Here is a 15,529-nt window from a genome sequence, read left to right as displayed (position 1 = left end):
AGGCCATTCAGAAAGCGTTTGATTGTGATGTACTGATTTATCAGCCTGCCAGATCCTGTGCATTGCTCTTGATGAGGGGGATATGGCAATGAACAGACAAAAGTCCTTGCCTTCATGGAACTTACATTTGACAAGAAACAAGAGTAAACTATGTAGAGTGTTAGAGCTCAGTAAGTGCTTTCAGGATGAGAGGGCAGGGGAAGTGGCTCGCACATGTCTGGAATCAGTCTTATGAAAAGGTAGGTTAGGGAAGGCCTCATTAAGAGGGGGACATTCAGTAAATACCTAAAAGAAGTAAGGGATCAGTTTATATAGATATCTGGGGAAAGAACATTCCAGAAGAAGGCAGCCGGCAAGTATAAAGATCCTGATGTAGGAGCATGTTTGGGACATCACAGGAGCAGTGAAGGGGCTGGTGTGATGAGGCAGGAGGGTTGGGGTTGATGAAGGTGAGCTCAGAGAGATGGCAGGAGCCACATCTTGTGGGTTGTCTTAAGGATCTTGTGTTTGCGAGAACCTTGGTTTTTATCAGTGGCTAGGAAGCCACTGGAAGGTCTTGTATGGAGGAGCGATAGGACGCAACTTACTTTGTAACAGGAGCAGTATGGCTGGTATGTTAGGACATAGGACTATGCTGGAGCAGCAGACATGCTAGGAGACCACGGTTAAGTCCAGGTGAGGGATGTCAGTGCAGTGAACCAGAGACATAGCCATGAGTGTGATAGCATGGGGTCAGATTCTGGAAATATTCTGAAGGTAGGGCCAAAGAGATTTGCTGATGGGTTAGGCAGGAGCTGGGAGAGAAACAGAGGGGTCAGGAAGACTTGAGGTGTGGATCCTGAGCAGCTGGAAGGAACGGAAGTTTGAGGAGAGCAGGCCGGGGCTCAATGGAGGGCATATTCACAAGGTGAATTCGACAACCAGGTGGAGGAGCTGATCAGGCAGTAAGATTTGGGTCTCAAGTTCCAGGAGAGGTTCAGGCTGAGTTACAAGTTTGAGACTTGTAAGCATAAAACTGGTATTTATGCTGCTAAAGCCACAAGACCAGACTGACTCACCCAGAGAGCAGTGTTGACCTTGAGATTCAGGGACCGAACCATGAACTGTCCATCTATAAGTCTTTGGGGGGCTAGGAGGTGTCCATAAAAAGCCTGAAAATGAGCAGCAGGTGTGGTCGGAGGAAATCAGGAGAGTGGAGTCATGAAGGGCACAGGAAGAACACAGGCCAGGGAGGGGATGCCATCGGCTCCGTCCACGGTATGCCAAGTGACTGGGTAAGGGCTGATCTGGCATGGGGGCCCCGGGGGCCCCTGGGAGTGAGGAGAGCAGTGGAGTCCGGGCCCCCAGGAGCAAGGACAGCAGTGGAGTGAGGAGAATAAAGCCTGTTTGGATTGGGATCAGGAAACAGTGGTCAGGAAAATGGAGACTGGGGTGCAAACCTATTAGAGAAGTTTCACCCAGATGAAGGGAGAGATCAGCAGTAGCTGGTAGGAATCGTGAAGCTGAGGTGTTTGGTTTGGTATGGTTCAAGTTGGGAGATAAAACACCGTGTTTGCTGGGAAGGATCCAGTAGACAGGGGAAAAGTGCCCTGAGTGATCAATATGTGTAGTGCTCACTGCGCACCCACACTGTCTGGACACCGTGTACACTGCTTCTTCAAAGGTCGGTGGCGCAGGGGAGAGGAGGAGCACTATGGGGGCCGAGCTGGTGCCAGGTGGAGGGGCAGAGCTGGAGATGGGCTTGCACTCATGTGAGGCAGAGAGAAGGCAGTGTCTGCAGGCCCAGAGGAAGATGGGAGAGAGCCTGGGGGCGAGGCCAGAAAGCAGGAAGCAGTTACCCCTCACCCTGGCAGTTGGAAGAGCAGGCCGGAAGCATGGGAAGGCATGTGCAGCAGGGACATGCAGCACACTTGCCAAGCCCCATTTGGGGACCACCTGAGTTTAGTCATCATGATAAAGCCAATGTTTTGATCTCTGTCTCTCCGATTCCGACTTGTTCTAAGCTCAGCTAAACAGTGAGGGATTAGCTGTTGGTCCTCCAGCTGCCACCCCTCCCCTTCGTCTCAGGCTCTGACTCCAACAGTTCCGCCTACCATGGCTTCCCACTTCCAGCCTCCTCCTCTCCTTCACGGAGCCAGACTTTGCCGAGTGGCCCTCTGGAGATTAGGATTAAAATGGTCAGATCAATTCAGCAAGATCCACGCAAGCAGGCATTTCTTGAGTACCTATCCCGTGACAGCAGTCTGTTCCTGGGGTCTCAGAGGGCACCTCTGTCTTCCTATGGTTCAGTTTGTTAGGTCTCCAGCCTGCCTCAGTCTGTGGCCGTGGTACTGTGTCTCACAGTGGCACCCCTTTCTCCTTAATAGATCCTAGATCCTAGAACTTCAGAAAGCCACCCTTTGTTACTCAAAATCTCCTTTAGTATCCCAGGTTTTATCACCAAACGGTTCTAAAAGTCCATTTGCCCTGGTTTCTTTTTTCAAAACAACGTGTCGGTCATGGAACATTTGGTCTCCAGAGCGTTACTTCTGTCCTTCTACACTGCATTGTAAGGACGCGCGTTATTCGTGGTTTCTTTCTTTCATATTTCCAGCTTTTTCTCTTCCTTCTGTGTTCCTTGTTTCTATCCATGTCTGCTGCTCATCCAGGCCCCAGATCCCAGGATCTGATGATGCTGGGCTGTTCCTGACAGTTTTACCTCTCAGATCCATCTCCTCTTTCCCGTCCTTGCCACCCCCCCCCCCCCACGCTCTGCCATTGCTCCTTTCTTAAATTTCAGTCCAACAGAAATGCACTAGCATCTTCCTCCTACACGGCGCTAAGGAGACAGATGAGGAAGGCAGGCTTCTCTGCCTCGTTTGGTAATGCATTACCCGATCTTTCCCCCTCTCCTCCATCTAACAAGATATTGCCGTATTCATCTTCATCAGGCCCAGCCCTTCTAATAATACAGAATGAATTCGACTAGTGCTGGAGGCCCACCAAGAACTCATTGCTCCACCTGTCCTGGGCTCCAGCCCGATGGAACCACTGACTGTTCTCCAGACAGACTTGCTCTCTCCTGATTCCATTCTGTTGCTTCCTGAGAGTGTCCATGCTTGTCTCCCCGTGGCCACACCCTGCCTTTCTCAAGATTCGGTTTATAGATCACCTTCCTTTCCACCAACTAGTGGGGAAAAAGCATCCTCTCCCCTGAATTCTATTACCTTTTTGACATGAGAGGTCCCCCCGGGTGGTGGTTAAGAATGTAGACTCCAGAACCAGGATGCGTTAGTTTGAATTACAATTCTGCTAATTACTAGCTATGTGACCTTGGCAAGTTACTTAACCTCTCTGTGCCTCAATTGGTTTCTATGTAAAATGAGAATTGTAAATAGTACCCACCTCGTGGAGTTTTAAGAAATGGGGAAGTATGTGACGCACTTAGCATAGTGAGTAGTATTAATGCACAGAAGGCTTTATGTAACCTTTAGCTTGTGATGTAAAAGCGTATGCATAAGGCTGTGTTACCTATTGTGATGTTGTTCATTGAGAGCAGGATCTATATTCATATCTGTAGCCTAGATATCAGCAGGGTAATCTGTGGTGTGTGTCAAGCATATACTGTGAACGGGATCCTGTCCTTCCCCGGTGTAATATTTAGAGCAAAAATAAGATTGTGGCCTTTAACTTTTGTCCATGCCTTTTCAGTAACCTTTGAAATGGAGTAGAATCATTTACACTGGGCACCTGGGTGACTCAGTCAGCTAAGTGTCTGACTCTTGACTTCTGCTCAGGTCACGATCTCAGAATCATGAGACTGAGACCTGTGTTGGGCTCCACACTCAGCGGCAAGTCTGCTCAAGATTCTCTCTCTCCCTCTGCCCACCCGCACCCACCGTACCCCTGTATACGAGCTCTCTTTCTTTCTCTCTCTCAAATCATTAAAAAAAATCATTTAAACTATTCTATCTCTTCTCTATACTCAGGAGGCACCTAACTGCATATTCAAGTAATAGGCATGGTGTCAGTGGTATTTTGTAATTTCGAACTTGCCCATTTATACTGATGATATAATTAAAAAAACTTTTTCCTTCGAATTTTTGAACCAGTAAATAAACTTACTGCCTATTTTTTTCCTCCTTTTTTCTTGAAGTGAATTGACTAATCCAGACCTATACCTAACTTGGTCTCCTTTAATTGGATCTAATATTTCAGTAAATTGGGGTCTGTAATAAAATTATCTGTAAGTCATAAAGGAAATAAAATTAAAGTTTGATGAATTTCTGTATGCATGCCCGATGAGAATATATTTTTTTTGGAATTTATTTGCCAGATAGTTAACCTTTTCAAAACAGTAATAATTCTGTTTTTGTGATACTTAATTTTGGGCTATGTCACAGGCAGGGCTTCATTACTTTTGATGAATATGTTTCAAAGGCCCATTATACAGCTGGTGCTGTTTTTAAATCCTCACAGAAAAATGAGAGTTTGAACTCTCTTTCAAGTTGCTCCATCTCCTCATCTGTCATGTCCTAAACTTCCTGTGCTATCCTTGACCTGAAGCCTGAACGTCTGTCCTTCCACACCTCTGCCTGCCATGCTCTGGACCCTAGGCTCTCCTCTTTCCCTTCTTAGCCAGCCAGTCCTTGTCGCCAAGGACAGCTTCCTCGGATCCACCATGCCTGCACCCAACACCACCCAGGTTCTGCTTCCATCTGCCCCCAGGCCAGCCCCATGCAAAATGCAGACTTTCTGAGGTCCTCCAGTGGCTATGCCAGCCGTCTGCAATTTCTGTACCTCATGGGTACTTGAGTATTTGTATGATTGTTGGATTTGGGGGAAACCTATTAATACCGGAGAAATAGCTGTTGCAGCTTCAGTACAATTTTAAAGAAATGTATATTTATCACAATAGCATTTACATTCCCTTGAAAACTAGAGCAGACTTACGCTAGATGTTCAGTGTGGAGACGCTGACTTGCGCAGGTGGCGTGCTGCCCCTTGCAGTGATGCGAAGCCCTGAGAACGCCGTGGTCCAGATGCCCAGTTTTCCCTTTCACACTCCAGACAGTCCTCGTGTGGCCCATGCAGCGTACAGTCATTCCAACAGTGACCTGCAGGTGGGCATTTGTAGTAGGTCTTTTCCTGCTGCCCCTTGTCCCCTGTACGCACTGACCTCTCACCCCCTGGTGCCCCATCCGCTCGCAGACCAACACTGACCCCCACAGTTTCTTGTGCCCCTTGATTCTGTGTCAACACCCCTATGGTTTGGTATCTGCCCTCTGCGGGGATCAGAAATAAGCCTTGTTCCAACTGTGGGCCCCCAGCCCCTGCCACGCAGTGCCTGCCGTATGGGGGTTTAGTATAGAGGTGAATGAGTGGATGAATGAGTGGATGAATTGCAAGGATTAAATGAGTCCATGAAATATGTGCCAGGAATTGAGAGAAGTGTCTGGTGCAAGCAACAAGCTCAGCTCCTGTTAGGACCCCTGCTGTGTGCTGGACAGCATTTTAGGTTTGGGGAAACAAAGGGAAAATGATAGAATCCCTGCTCTCCTGCAGCTTACATGCTCCTGGGAGGAGATCGACATCCATAGTTCAAGGAGTGGTAAGTCCTGTAAGGAGAATGAGGCAGAGCGAGGGACAGACGGCAGTAGAGGAGTGCCCCAGTCCTTGTATCACAAAGCAGGGAGGAAGGGGCTTTGGATCTCAGTCACAGTAATGTGCTGTCCCGGCACAGGCACTGAGGAATCAGCGACAGTGGTCTGTGCAGGGGGCAAGTGCAGGGGGTGGTCAGGGAAGCTGGCTGTGGTCAGAGATCTGAATGGGTGGAAGCGTGTGGACATCTGTTGGAAGAGCATCTGCTGGACGGCATTCCAGGCTGCAGCAGGGTCAGGAGCGGGTGTGGCCGATAGTGGGCAGCAGAGCAGCCGTGTGGTCGGGGTTCAGGGTGGGGGCATGAGTATCAGGAAGTAGGTCACATGTTGGGTTGGTACTTTGTGTTTTATTCTCAGGGAGGATGAGTGGCTGGCAGGGCTAGTAGATGGGAACAGAATGAGTTGAGTCTATACATTATCTGAGGTCCCTCTTAACTTGATATTTTGTGATTTTAAATCTCCGTTACAACGTCCAGGGTGTTTAATTAGGCTCACTAGCATCGCTGTTAATAATAGTGCTGCCAGGGGTGCCTGGGTGGCTCAGTGGGTTAAAGCCTCTGCCTTTGGCTCGGGTGATGATCCCAGGGTCCTGGGATAGAGCCCCACATCGGGCTCTCTGCTTGGCGGGGAGTCTGCTTCCTCCTCTCTCTCTCTCTCTCTCTCTCTGCCTGCCTCTGCCTATTTGTGATCTCTGTCAAATAAATAAAATCTTTTAAAAAATAAATAAATAATAGTGCTGCCACACCTGCCTAGCTCTCAGGAAGACAAGCAGGCACTCTAACCCTAGTATCTTGAGCTTCACGGTGCCACGTTCATGTAGGTGAGCACCCTCCCTAGCTCACGTTTTCTAACTTAACATCAGGGAAACAAAACGTTTCCAAAAGCTCTTCTATTGTGGTTGTGAGGACTGCTTGTCAACGTGGAAAAAACGGCAGCCTGAATCAGCTTCCCACACATGTCTCAAGGGCCTCCAGATAACAGCCCCTGTGATTCTCCGTGCAGCCCCCAGGGCGTTCTCCTGTTCATCAAGTGCTGTCCTTGTGTGGCACGGGAGCTTTCACTGACGGCCCTGTGGCTCTCGCAGCCGAAGCCCACACTCCCGCTCAGGCCCGTGCCACCATGCCCAGCCCCACTTCCCCCGTGTCCGTCACCTCCACTGTGTAGAACGCACCCCCACCTCCTAGCTTGGCCAGTTCGTCTTCACCCAGCCTCAGCTTAATGTCATGTCGATAGGAAAGCTTTCTCTTCCCTTCACACCCCATCCAGACAACATCTGTGGTCATTTGCCTCTGCTTTAAAATTTTGTCCCCCGCCCCACTTTTTTTTTTTTTAATTAGCCACGTCATGTCTGAATACGGAAGGATGACAGACACAGAACGAGACCAGATAGACCAGGATGCTCAGACGTTCATGAGGACCTGCTCCGAAGCGATTCAGCAGCTGAGAACTCAAGGTGAGGTGCTCTGAGCGGCGCGGTCCGCCTGCTGGGACTTTGTGAAGCCTCAGCCAGGATTCACAGGGCGCGCCCAGCTAAGGTCTCTCCTGTGTTGCTGTTCAGGTTTAGGTTTCAAAACTTTAAAATTCCTCTTTTCTTGATCAGCTGTGAAAGTAATGAAAAGGCCGTGATTCAGGTTAAACAGTGGGAGGAGGGAGGTGAGGAGGACCTCTTCAAGCACAGACATCTCCTAAGGGCCAGAGCGGACAGCTTCTGCGCGCCTCTGTGCTCTGTGGGGCATTTAGGGTGTCAGTGGTCAACGGCGTGTGGACAGGGACGGAAGAAGGCATTCTCAGCTCTCTCCTTGGAGTAGGAAACTTCCAGAGCAGACTGTCGTGCTAAAGAGGAGGGCGCTGGAGCTGTGGGTCTTGGTTTCTTTGTCTGTGGTGGAGACAGTTCTAGGGTATATCTCTTGGGGTTGTTAGGAGAATCCAGTTGAGTTCAGCACATGCTTAGCACTGTGGCTGGCCCCTGGGTTCCCAGTATCACGTCGTCTTCACTGATGTTTCATTCTCACAGGGGCAGTGAGACAGGCTTCGTGGTCATGTATCTTCCTTGACCCTTTCGTGATGTGCTGAGGCAGATCCAGGATCCAAAATAGCACAGAGCTCAAAGTGGCCAGAGGCTGCTGAATTCTTGACGTCGATTTCTATTAGGAAGCTTCTGTCACAGCCCTAGTGGGCTACTTGGAGTCTGATGAAAGCTATGGACATTCTTGCCAGAGAAACACACATCCTCACAGAATTTTGTGTGTAGTCGCTCATGTGAATGAATCTCAGGTTAAGCAGCCCAATAGTAAAAACATGATTCATGTCTCCTACCCTTAAGGGCCTAAACATTCATTGAAATAATCTAGAAGTACATGATTATAAATAAAATCAGCAACTAAGTACCAAACCATGGGCTTCTTGTTGACTCTGAACCTGGTTAGCTTCTCTGTGTGTAAACTGGCCTCCAGCTTGCCTTATGCTTTAGCAGTCATATGTGTGACATCCCCTCAGAGCGCCTGCATGTGGGAGGCACTCAGTCTCTCAGGAAATGAGAGCTGTCCTACCAAAATAAATGACACAGACCTGAAACAGACATGATAGTTCGCAGAAGCCAGGCATCATAGCTAGGAGAGTCAAGGAGGGTTTCCTGGAGAAGGAAGGTTTGACTCTGCGGCTAAGGGGCCCTTGGAGTGGGAGTAGCTGAGGGGCAAGGACGGAACGTTCTAGACTGAAAACAGCCCAGACAGGTGGGGTAATGTGGGGCTTGAGTGCGATTTAAACATGTTACTTAAAGGTCAGCTTGAGCATTGGATGCTGGTATTACAAATGGGGTCAGCTCTCAAGAAGTGGGGCACGTCAAGTACCATCCCTGCGTGCTGTAATAAACCATAAATTCTTTGACTGTAGTTTTTCTACAGGTTTAATCTTTTACTCTTGTGAAGCCCAATAAATCTTCCTCTTCTAAAAATGTAATATCACTTGACACAGACTTGTCTTATCGCTGTATTTTTGCAAATACTTTCCATACAGAAACTCTTCTGAGGAAGCTGATGAATTGTTCCCTGTGTAGTCGAGCGCGGAGACCTGACTGCCGTCCTTTTCTCTTCCAGCCCACAAGGAGATACACTCCCAGCAAGTGAAGGAGCACAGGAGTGCGGTTCTGGATTTCATTGAAGATTACTTAAAAAGTATTTCATTTTATCTTAAAGGTTGAATGTGGCATTTCACCATAGATGTGATGCAAAATTTAGCTGTGCTAGCCGAAGACTGTAGTGTCTTCTTATACTTAATGACACCTTTGCCTGTGAAACGGTTTTAAATGGTCTCTGTTCTGGTGTTTTCCCTACAACAGGAGTATGTAAACTTTACTCAGAACAGAGAGCCATCCGAGTTAAACGAGTGGTGGATAAGAAAAGACTGTAAGTATGGTCTCGGCTGGGGTTCCTTAATTAATAATAGTTGTGATGGCAGCTCCTTTGTTCGTAGAATCCTTATGCTTTCAACATACAGTGCTTGGATATCTTCACAAAATGCTGTAACTAGTGCTTACGGAGCCCTGATTGTTGTGCCAGGCACTGTCCTCGATTCATGATTCACTCCACACCACCTGCCCCGTGGGGCAGGTACCATTCTTATCCTCATTTTCCGGAGGGGAAGGCTGCCGCTCACGAAGCTGGGTAACTCACCCAAGCACAGCCAGGAAGTGGCAGAACCGTCCTTTGACGTCCTTTGAGCCCAGGCTGTTTGTTCATTCAGAATCCCCGCTCAGGCCCATCTTGTGGTAACATCCCTGTGTGGCTGGCACATTTTTTAGCCATCGTACATCTTTCTCTTTGTCCCCAGTACCTCTCCTTGCTCTCTCGAAATCTTTTCCTGAGGCAGGAGTGGGAGCCCAGCAGCCAGTGCTCCCCTGTGAGGCGTTCCCTAGATCATCAGTGCACACCTCCCTTCTAACAGAGCACTTAATGCCACGTGCTCTTAGGAACCCCCTTTTGCAAGTGAGGACATTAAAGCCCCCAGGGGGTTAAATGACTTGCACAAGGCCACAAAGCCAGAAAGCATCAGAGCCGGCCTTTAGTATCTCCTGTGGCATGTGTCTGTTCCCCAGCCTGTCCTCCCCGAAGGGGTGCATGCCAGCTTCTAGAGCACAGGGACTCGAAGCTGCTTCCCTTGCGGCTGGAGCAGTCAGTGCTAGGTCCCGGCTTCAACTCTTGACCACTTCTAAACTGACCTTGGAACTATTTTAGGGCATTCTTGGAGAAGGTACAGAACATACTGCGTGGGGACAAATTTTCTTAATTCTGGTTATGCCGAGACCCCTAGCGCAGTCCCAGGTTAGGGGGCATGCTAGGAGGACCTGCGGAACTTGTGGCTGGGATTTGTCACAGTGAAGAGGTGTAGAGCAAATGGCAAAGGGAAACGGGTGATTTGTAGAGGAAGCTGGGAGTGGGCTTCCAAGAGTCCCCTTCAGTGGAGTCACACAGCATGAGACTTGTGACAATTCGTGAGAAATGCCTGCTGGGAAAGCTCATTAGAAACCCACCGGCCAGGGATCTCACTGGGGGCTGCTCACAGAGGCCCTTCCTGATTGGCGTACGCCTGAATTTCAGACTCGTGGCAGGAAGGCAAGTGTTTCTTACAAACACCACGCTGTCCATACAACAGTTCAGGCACAGGGAACCCCTCAGCAGTTAGGGGTATGGGAATCCTCCCAAAGCCCCAGTTCCCAGACACTGGTGCAGGGCTGAGCCTGCACATAGGCCTTGCCCAGGAGGGTAGTCTCAGGCCTGCTGTATTAACACTTCTGTGCACTGGTGAGGCAGGTTTGAAATTGTAATGCTGACAGACAGAAGTATCTGTGGGGATAGTGAGTAGATGAGCCAAGTCATCGACCAGCAAATAGTTACTATTCTTTACAGCAAGGTGATGAGGATAGGGAGAGAGAGAAAGAGGTAAAGTCTCTGCCCTCAAGGAGCTTAGAGTCAGGCTGGGTTGCTATAGAAACATGAGAAATTAGCCCACTGAATCGGGATATGCCACAGTTAGCCCATTAACAAGCTCAGAAGGGGGAAAGGGAACTAAGGAGTACCATAGTGTCGGGTCTCAGAGCTCACAGTCAAGCCGGACAGCCTGCTTCTGCCACTGAGATGCTGTGTGACTTTGGGAAGATCGCTTGACTTCTCGACACCTTAGTTTCCTCCCTTGTAAAATGGAAAAATTCAAGATCCCCACCTTACTGGGTCATGAGAACAAAACACACTGGGATGTCCGGAGTGGTAACATGCTAGTTGGGCTGTTACCACGATGGCGCATTCACCCTGTGCTTGTTGGCGTGTCGGTTTCGTTGGATCCTCACAGCTACTCTTGCTAATAATACTGATGTCTGGTTTTATTGAGGACATCGAGGCCCGGAGAATGTGGGCTCCTTGCCCGGCATCACACAACTGAACCAAGGTTGAACGCCGGGGTAACGTGGTAGACTTCTCTAACAATGGGCTTTGTGCTGGACGTGGAAAGAGGAGGGTCTGGGAAAGCGATGATGGAGGATGAAAACAGTCCCAGCTTGGGGAGGAGAGCGAGTGGTGGGATGCCCAGAGCCATCCTGGAGGAGAAGCGCAGGCCTGGCCACCAGTGACTTAACGTCCCCCCCCGGGGTGGTGGTCACTCGGCCCCCTACCCACCAGTGGGATAGGCGCCCATTTATGTTTCCTGACCCAAGCGGACCCTGACCCTTGAGACTTAGCAGGTACCCCAGGTAAAAGTGGGAAGAAGCTTTTGCTGCTGCCCTCACTTCCTGGTTCTCAACAGAGGTTTCGACAAATTAAGATCAGTCAGATGGGAGTTGTTCTCATTTCGACAGTCAAGTATAGGCTCGACTCCTACTGCATAGCTGGCCTGTGCCAGTTACTTTGAGCAAAAGACCTTGAGGGAAGTAGCTATGTGACCCACACAATGTAGTCCCATCTGGTCTCCTCCCTGTTCTTTCCTCACCTCGTCCCAGAAGATGATGGCCTAAAACGCACATACAGTGTTACCACTCCCTCACTTCCCGTGTCTTACAGAAGCTTAGCTTCATAGTGTGACATTCAAGGCCCACAACAGTCAGACAGCAGCCTTGGCTTCTCACTCAGTCCCTATGGATCTCTGCTCTGACCCTACATAACTTTGTGTCCTCAGGAAGCCTTGTTCTTTGAAGCCCTCATGCCTTATTCTTGCTCATTTCTCTGCCCAGAATGCCCTTTATGTATCCCTGTACTTTCTGCCCCTCTTTTCCCCATTCCTCCAGCAAGCAAACTCCTATTTATCCTTCCAGCCCCAGTTAAGATGTTGGTTGCTCTGTAAAGACTCCCTGGCCCCCACGGGCCTTGCTGGTGGCTCCTTTCTGTGTGAGTTCCCTGCACACTGTCACGTTGGTGTAACATGTACGCTCCTGAGGGCTGCTGGGTGAGTGAATGACGGGTTGCCCGAAGATAAGTTCACAAGTTGGATTTGTGGGTTGTTTTTGTACTGTTTTGTCTTGATTGGTGATGGTTATTGATAAAAATCATTTCCCTAAACTAGATTCGAGAAACCCGAGTGCTCCCATTTTAGGGCAGAGTTGCTACTCTCATGTTTCTTTTGTTCTTGGCAGAAGTAAAGCATATTTGGTAGAGAGGGAACTGTCAGGCTGTTAATTTGAAGTCTTTCATAGTGTAGGGAGAAAGATACTCTCTGCTGGTGTTCATTTTCATATAGTGGTGATAACATGCTGGTCTCTTGTAGCAAAGGGCGCTTATTCCAAAATGGGTGAAATGTTTTGCTCATTAAGCAGAAGTGGTCTCAGCTGATCTTTCTGCTGTTCCCTCTCTCTCTCTGTTTTCTTAGAAGGGTAGAGCCATTGTCAAGTGTGACTTTTTTCTTCCATTCCCCAGCAGCTGTGCTCTCTGAGTTGGCAGTGGCATCTGCTGCCGGTTGTCTTTAGCTGAACCTGATGGCCAGTGAGAACTTTCACTGTGGTCTCCTGTCTCTTCTTTTTCCGCGCTAAGACCTTGAGCCCTTTGAAGGCAGAGACACTGTGTCTTCTATCTTTGGGTCGATCAGAGGCTACCACGAAGTAGGTGCTCAATTAATGGTACTTGAGTGAGGGAAGGAGTGAGGCATGGTCGCTCATGCCTGGCTCCTCAGGTCTACACAGTCAGAGCTTATAAGTTGAAAAGGTTGTGAGCCACCGTTGGACACAACATCGGTACAAGTGGCCTTGTCTTCCCAAAAGGGTTTGAAATATGCCCTTTATCCTCTTAACCATCTTAAAGCACTAATATTTTGGTTATAATTTAACTATCACATTCCTTCCTGGGAATATACTCTAAAAGCCATCTGAATTAATCAGAAACATTTCCCCTTTTCAGAAAGTAATCAGGTCCTGTATTACTGGCTTTTCCTTGGGGAAGAGGTTTAAGGTGGCTGTCTAGAAACCAGAACAAACCTCCGATGTTCATTTCTACAAGTTCAGAGGATTGTGTCTGGAAGCACAGTAGGCTAGATAGGAGCCCCGGAACAGATTCAAACCTACACTGTTAGGCCTGTCTCTGTAAATTCTGTTTCTTTCTTACCCAGGGGTGGGTTATCTGATCCTGTGTCTACTCATGACCTGGCTTTAAAGTGCACTGGTTTGGGCCCAGATTTGAACACTTTACTTTCACTAGTACTAGGATGTCCTTAGAGTGGGAACTTTTGGCTATTTTCTCCTATCTCAAGGGAGATTTGAGAAGGATCAAACCCACTGCCTGAAAGACGGTGATTTCTTCTCACATTGGGTGATACGAAACATTACGGAGGAAGGATGAGTCTCCTTCTGCATTTACCCATGTAGCTCAAAGTTAATTCCCAGAATATTAGCAGATCTACTGTTAATTCTAATGAAGGGTAAGGTGAAAATTTCCTAAAGTACCTGAGGGGATTCTGGTGATCTAAGTAATTGTTACTCTAAAGATAGTTTCTTGATCAAACAAGCCTTGAGTGTACGTTGCCATGTGCCTTGATTATGTTTTCCTAAGCCCTCTTCGCTGTGGAGTCCTTCACTCCTGAACCACGGGCAAACACACTTCAGGAAATACTGCCTGATACCGTGGCTGGGTGCTTGACCTTACATTTATTATTTACTCCCTTAAGTTGGTACGAAAAATCAAAATTTCACTACATTCCTTTTTTCCTCCTCCTTTTTGAAAAAAGGCACTGGTGCTCTTGTGGCTCATACTCTCCCCTGCTTACCTGCTCTTTACAGAGTATACTCGTATTATTATTTATGATTCAGTTCCCTCGTCTCAACTAGATTGGAAGCTTGGCAAGGGCAGCCTTGTACTTTTACATCTTAAAATCTGGCCCCAAAACCCAGGATCCTGCACATACTAAGAGCTCAGTAAATTCTCCCAGTAATGGGAGAGGGATGGGGATGATGACAACAAAGATGAAGGAAAACTCTAAGTGATGCCATGTGATATGAGGTCCATAGCAGTGATTTTGTCCCTTGTAAAAATTTCAGATTTATCAAAGTGTAAGTGACGTGAACTTGTAAGATGCTGACAGTGTGCACTTTGGTGATTAGATACACGGGCACGTTGTGGAATGGCTCCTGCTCTTCTTGTCCAGTTGGCAGACCTGTCACCTCACATATTTGTCTGTCTTTCTTTTTGGGGGGTGAGATTGTTTAAGTTCTACTCTTAGCGAGTTTCAGTAGTACAATACAGTGTTAGAACTATAGTCACCGTGTTAGACATTAGATCCTCAGATCTTACTTATCCGAGAGCTGAAAGCATGTGCCCTGTTTCCTGACCCATGATTGGGTAGGACTCACTCTCTGGAACTGGGGATCAGCACACCATGGCCTCTGGGCCAAGTCCAGCCTTTTCTTGTGATGGTACAGCCCTCGAGCTGAACATTGTTGTTCCATTTTTAAAGGTTTGTAAAACAAAAAAGGAAACCAAGAATAAGATGGAGGTCATCTATGTTCTCCAAAGCCTAAAATATTTACCATCTGGCCCTTTCCAGAAAAAGAGTGCTGACCCTGGCTCACAACTCAAGGTGAGGGACTGCTTTTTTGTCATGTGTTGTCTGTCATCCATTGTACACAGATGCGCACTTCCCGGCACAGGTCAGGTTCACACCAATGCTGCGGCCGACCCCAGCACTGGAGTCCCATCTGAACTCTGTACCCTGTTCAGTGGATGTGTTTCTGATTTTGCGGCAGTGGCAAATCGCTATAAACGTTTCTTGCTCTTAGTTTTTTTGCTTGTCTAGTAGCTGACCAGTAACAAACATTTCGTCGTCTGGCACAGGTCTGTGGACTACACTTCGTTCAGTTGGGGCTGGATGCCCAGTAGACACCCGGGTGGGTGTGAGGACGGCTTACTTCTGGCGCTGGGAGGCATTTCCTGTTCTGTGTGCACACAGTGCCTGTGCTGGGGTGGGTACCTGAGTCAGAAAGCCACTTTTGGAATGATGGTATCTAATATTCTGTACCAAAAATATCTTCTTTCTACCGAGAGCCTTGATGGGGAGCAGAAAAAAAGTGTAAGAGCCGTACTTAACTCTGGAATAATAATCACTTTTCTTTTAACTTGTGTGTAAGGCAAAGAATTTCCTCCACATACCTTCTTGTTTCAAAACTGAAAAGCCTGATTCGTCCCTCTTTCTGTCTCTTTCTACTCTTCTTAAATTTTAAATAGAATCCCAGAGTTTTCAAATAAGGGACCTGGAACAGATGTTGGCCAGGTGGAAACCTTGTTGACTGCAGCTATGAAATGCTCAGCCTTCAGTTAGAGAAATCAATTTAAATAAATCATGGGGCATAAACTGATCTTTCTGATGACTTTTTAAAAATTGCTTTTTTCAAAGTGCCTTCAACTAGTTAATTTGTAATTTCCCTG

At 48.0% G+C, this 15,529-nt stretch overlaps 1 protein-coding gene across 2 annotated transcripts in view; it reads left to right on the top strand.

Moving 5' to 3' along the window:
* The window catches only part of STX18 (syntaxin 18), a 115,744-nt gene that overhangs the window by 72,592 nt on the left and 27,623 nt on the right, over nt 1-15,529 (top strand). For both annotated transcript variants that reach the window (XM_045994447.1, XM_045994456.1), the window contains exons 3-5: nt 6,977-7,092; nt 8,735-8,812; nt 8,977-9,043. In XM_045994447.1, coding sequence (XP_045850403.1) covers nt 6,977-7,092; nt 8,735-8,812; nt 8,977-9,043 — 261 coding nt within the window. The remainder of the gene's footprint in view (nt 1-6,976; nt 7,093-8,734; nt 8,813-8,976; nt 9,044-15,529) is intronic.

This window comes from Meles meles, chromosome 2 (genome assembly GCF_922984935.1).
Source record: "Meles meles chromosome 2, mMelMel3.1 paternal haplotype, whole genome shotgun sequence".
Classification (NCBI taxonomy): Eukaryota; Metazoa; Chordata; class Mammalia; order Carnivora; family Mustelidae; genus Meles; species Meles meles.
The sequence above is the reverse complement of the archived record's forward strand: the minus strand, read 5'-3'. Positions and strand labels throughout refer to the sequence as shown.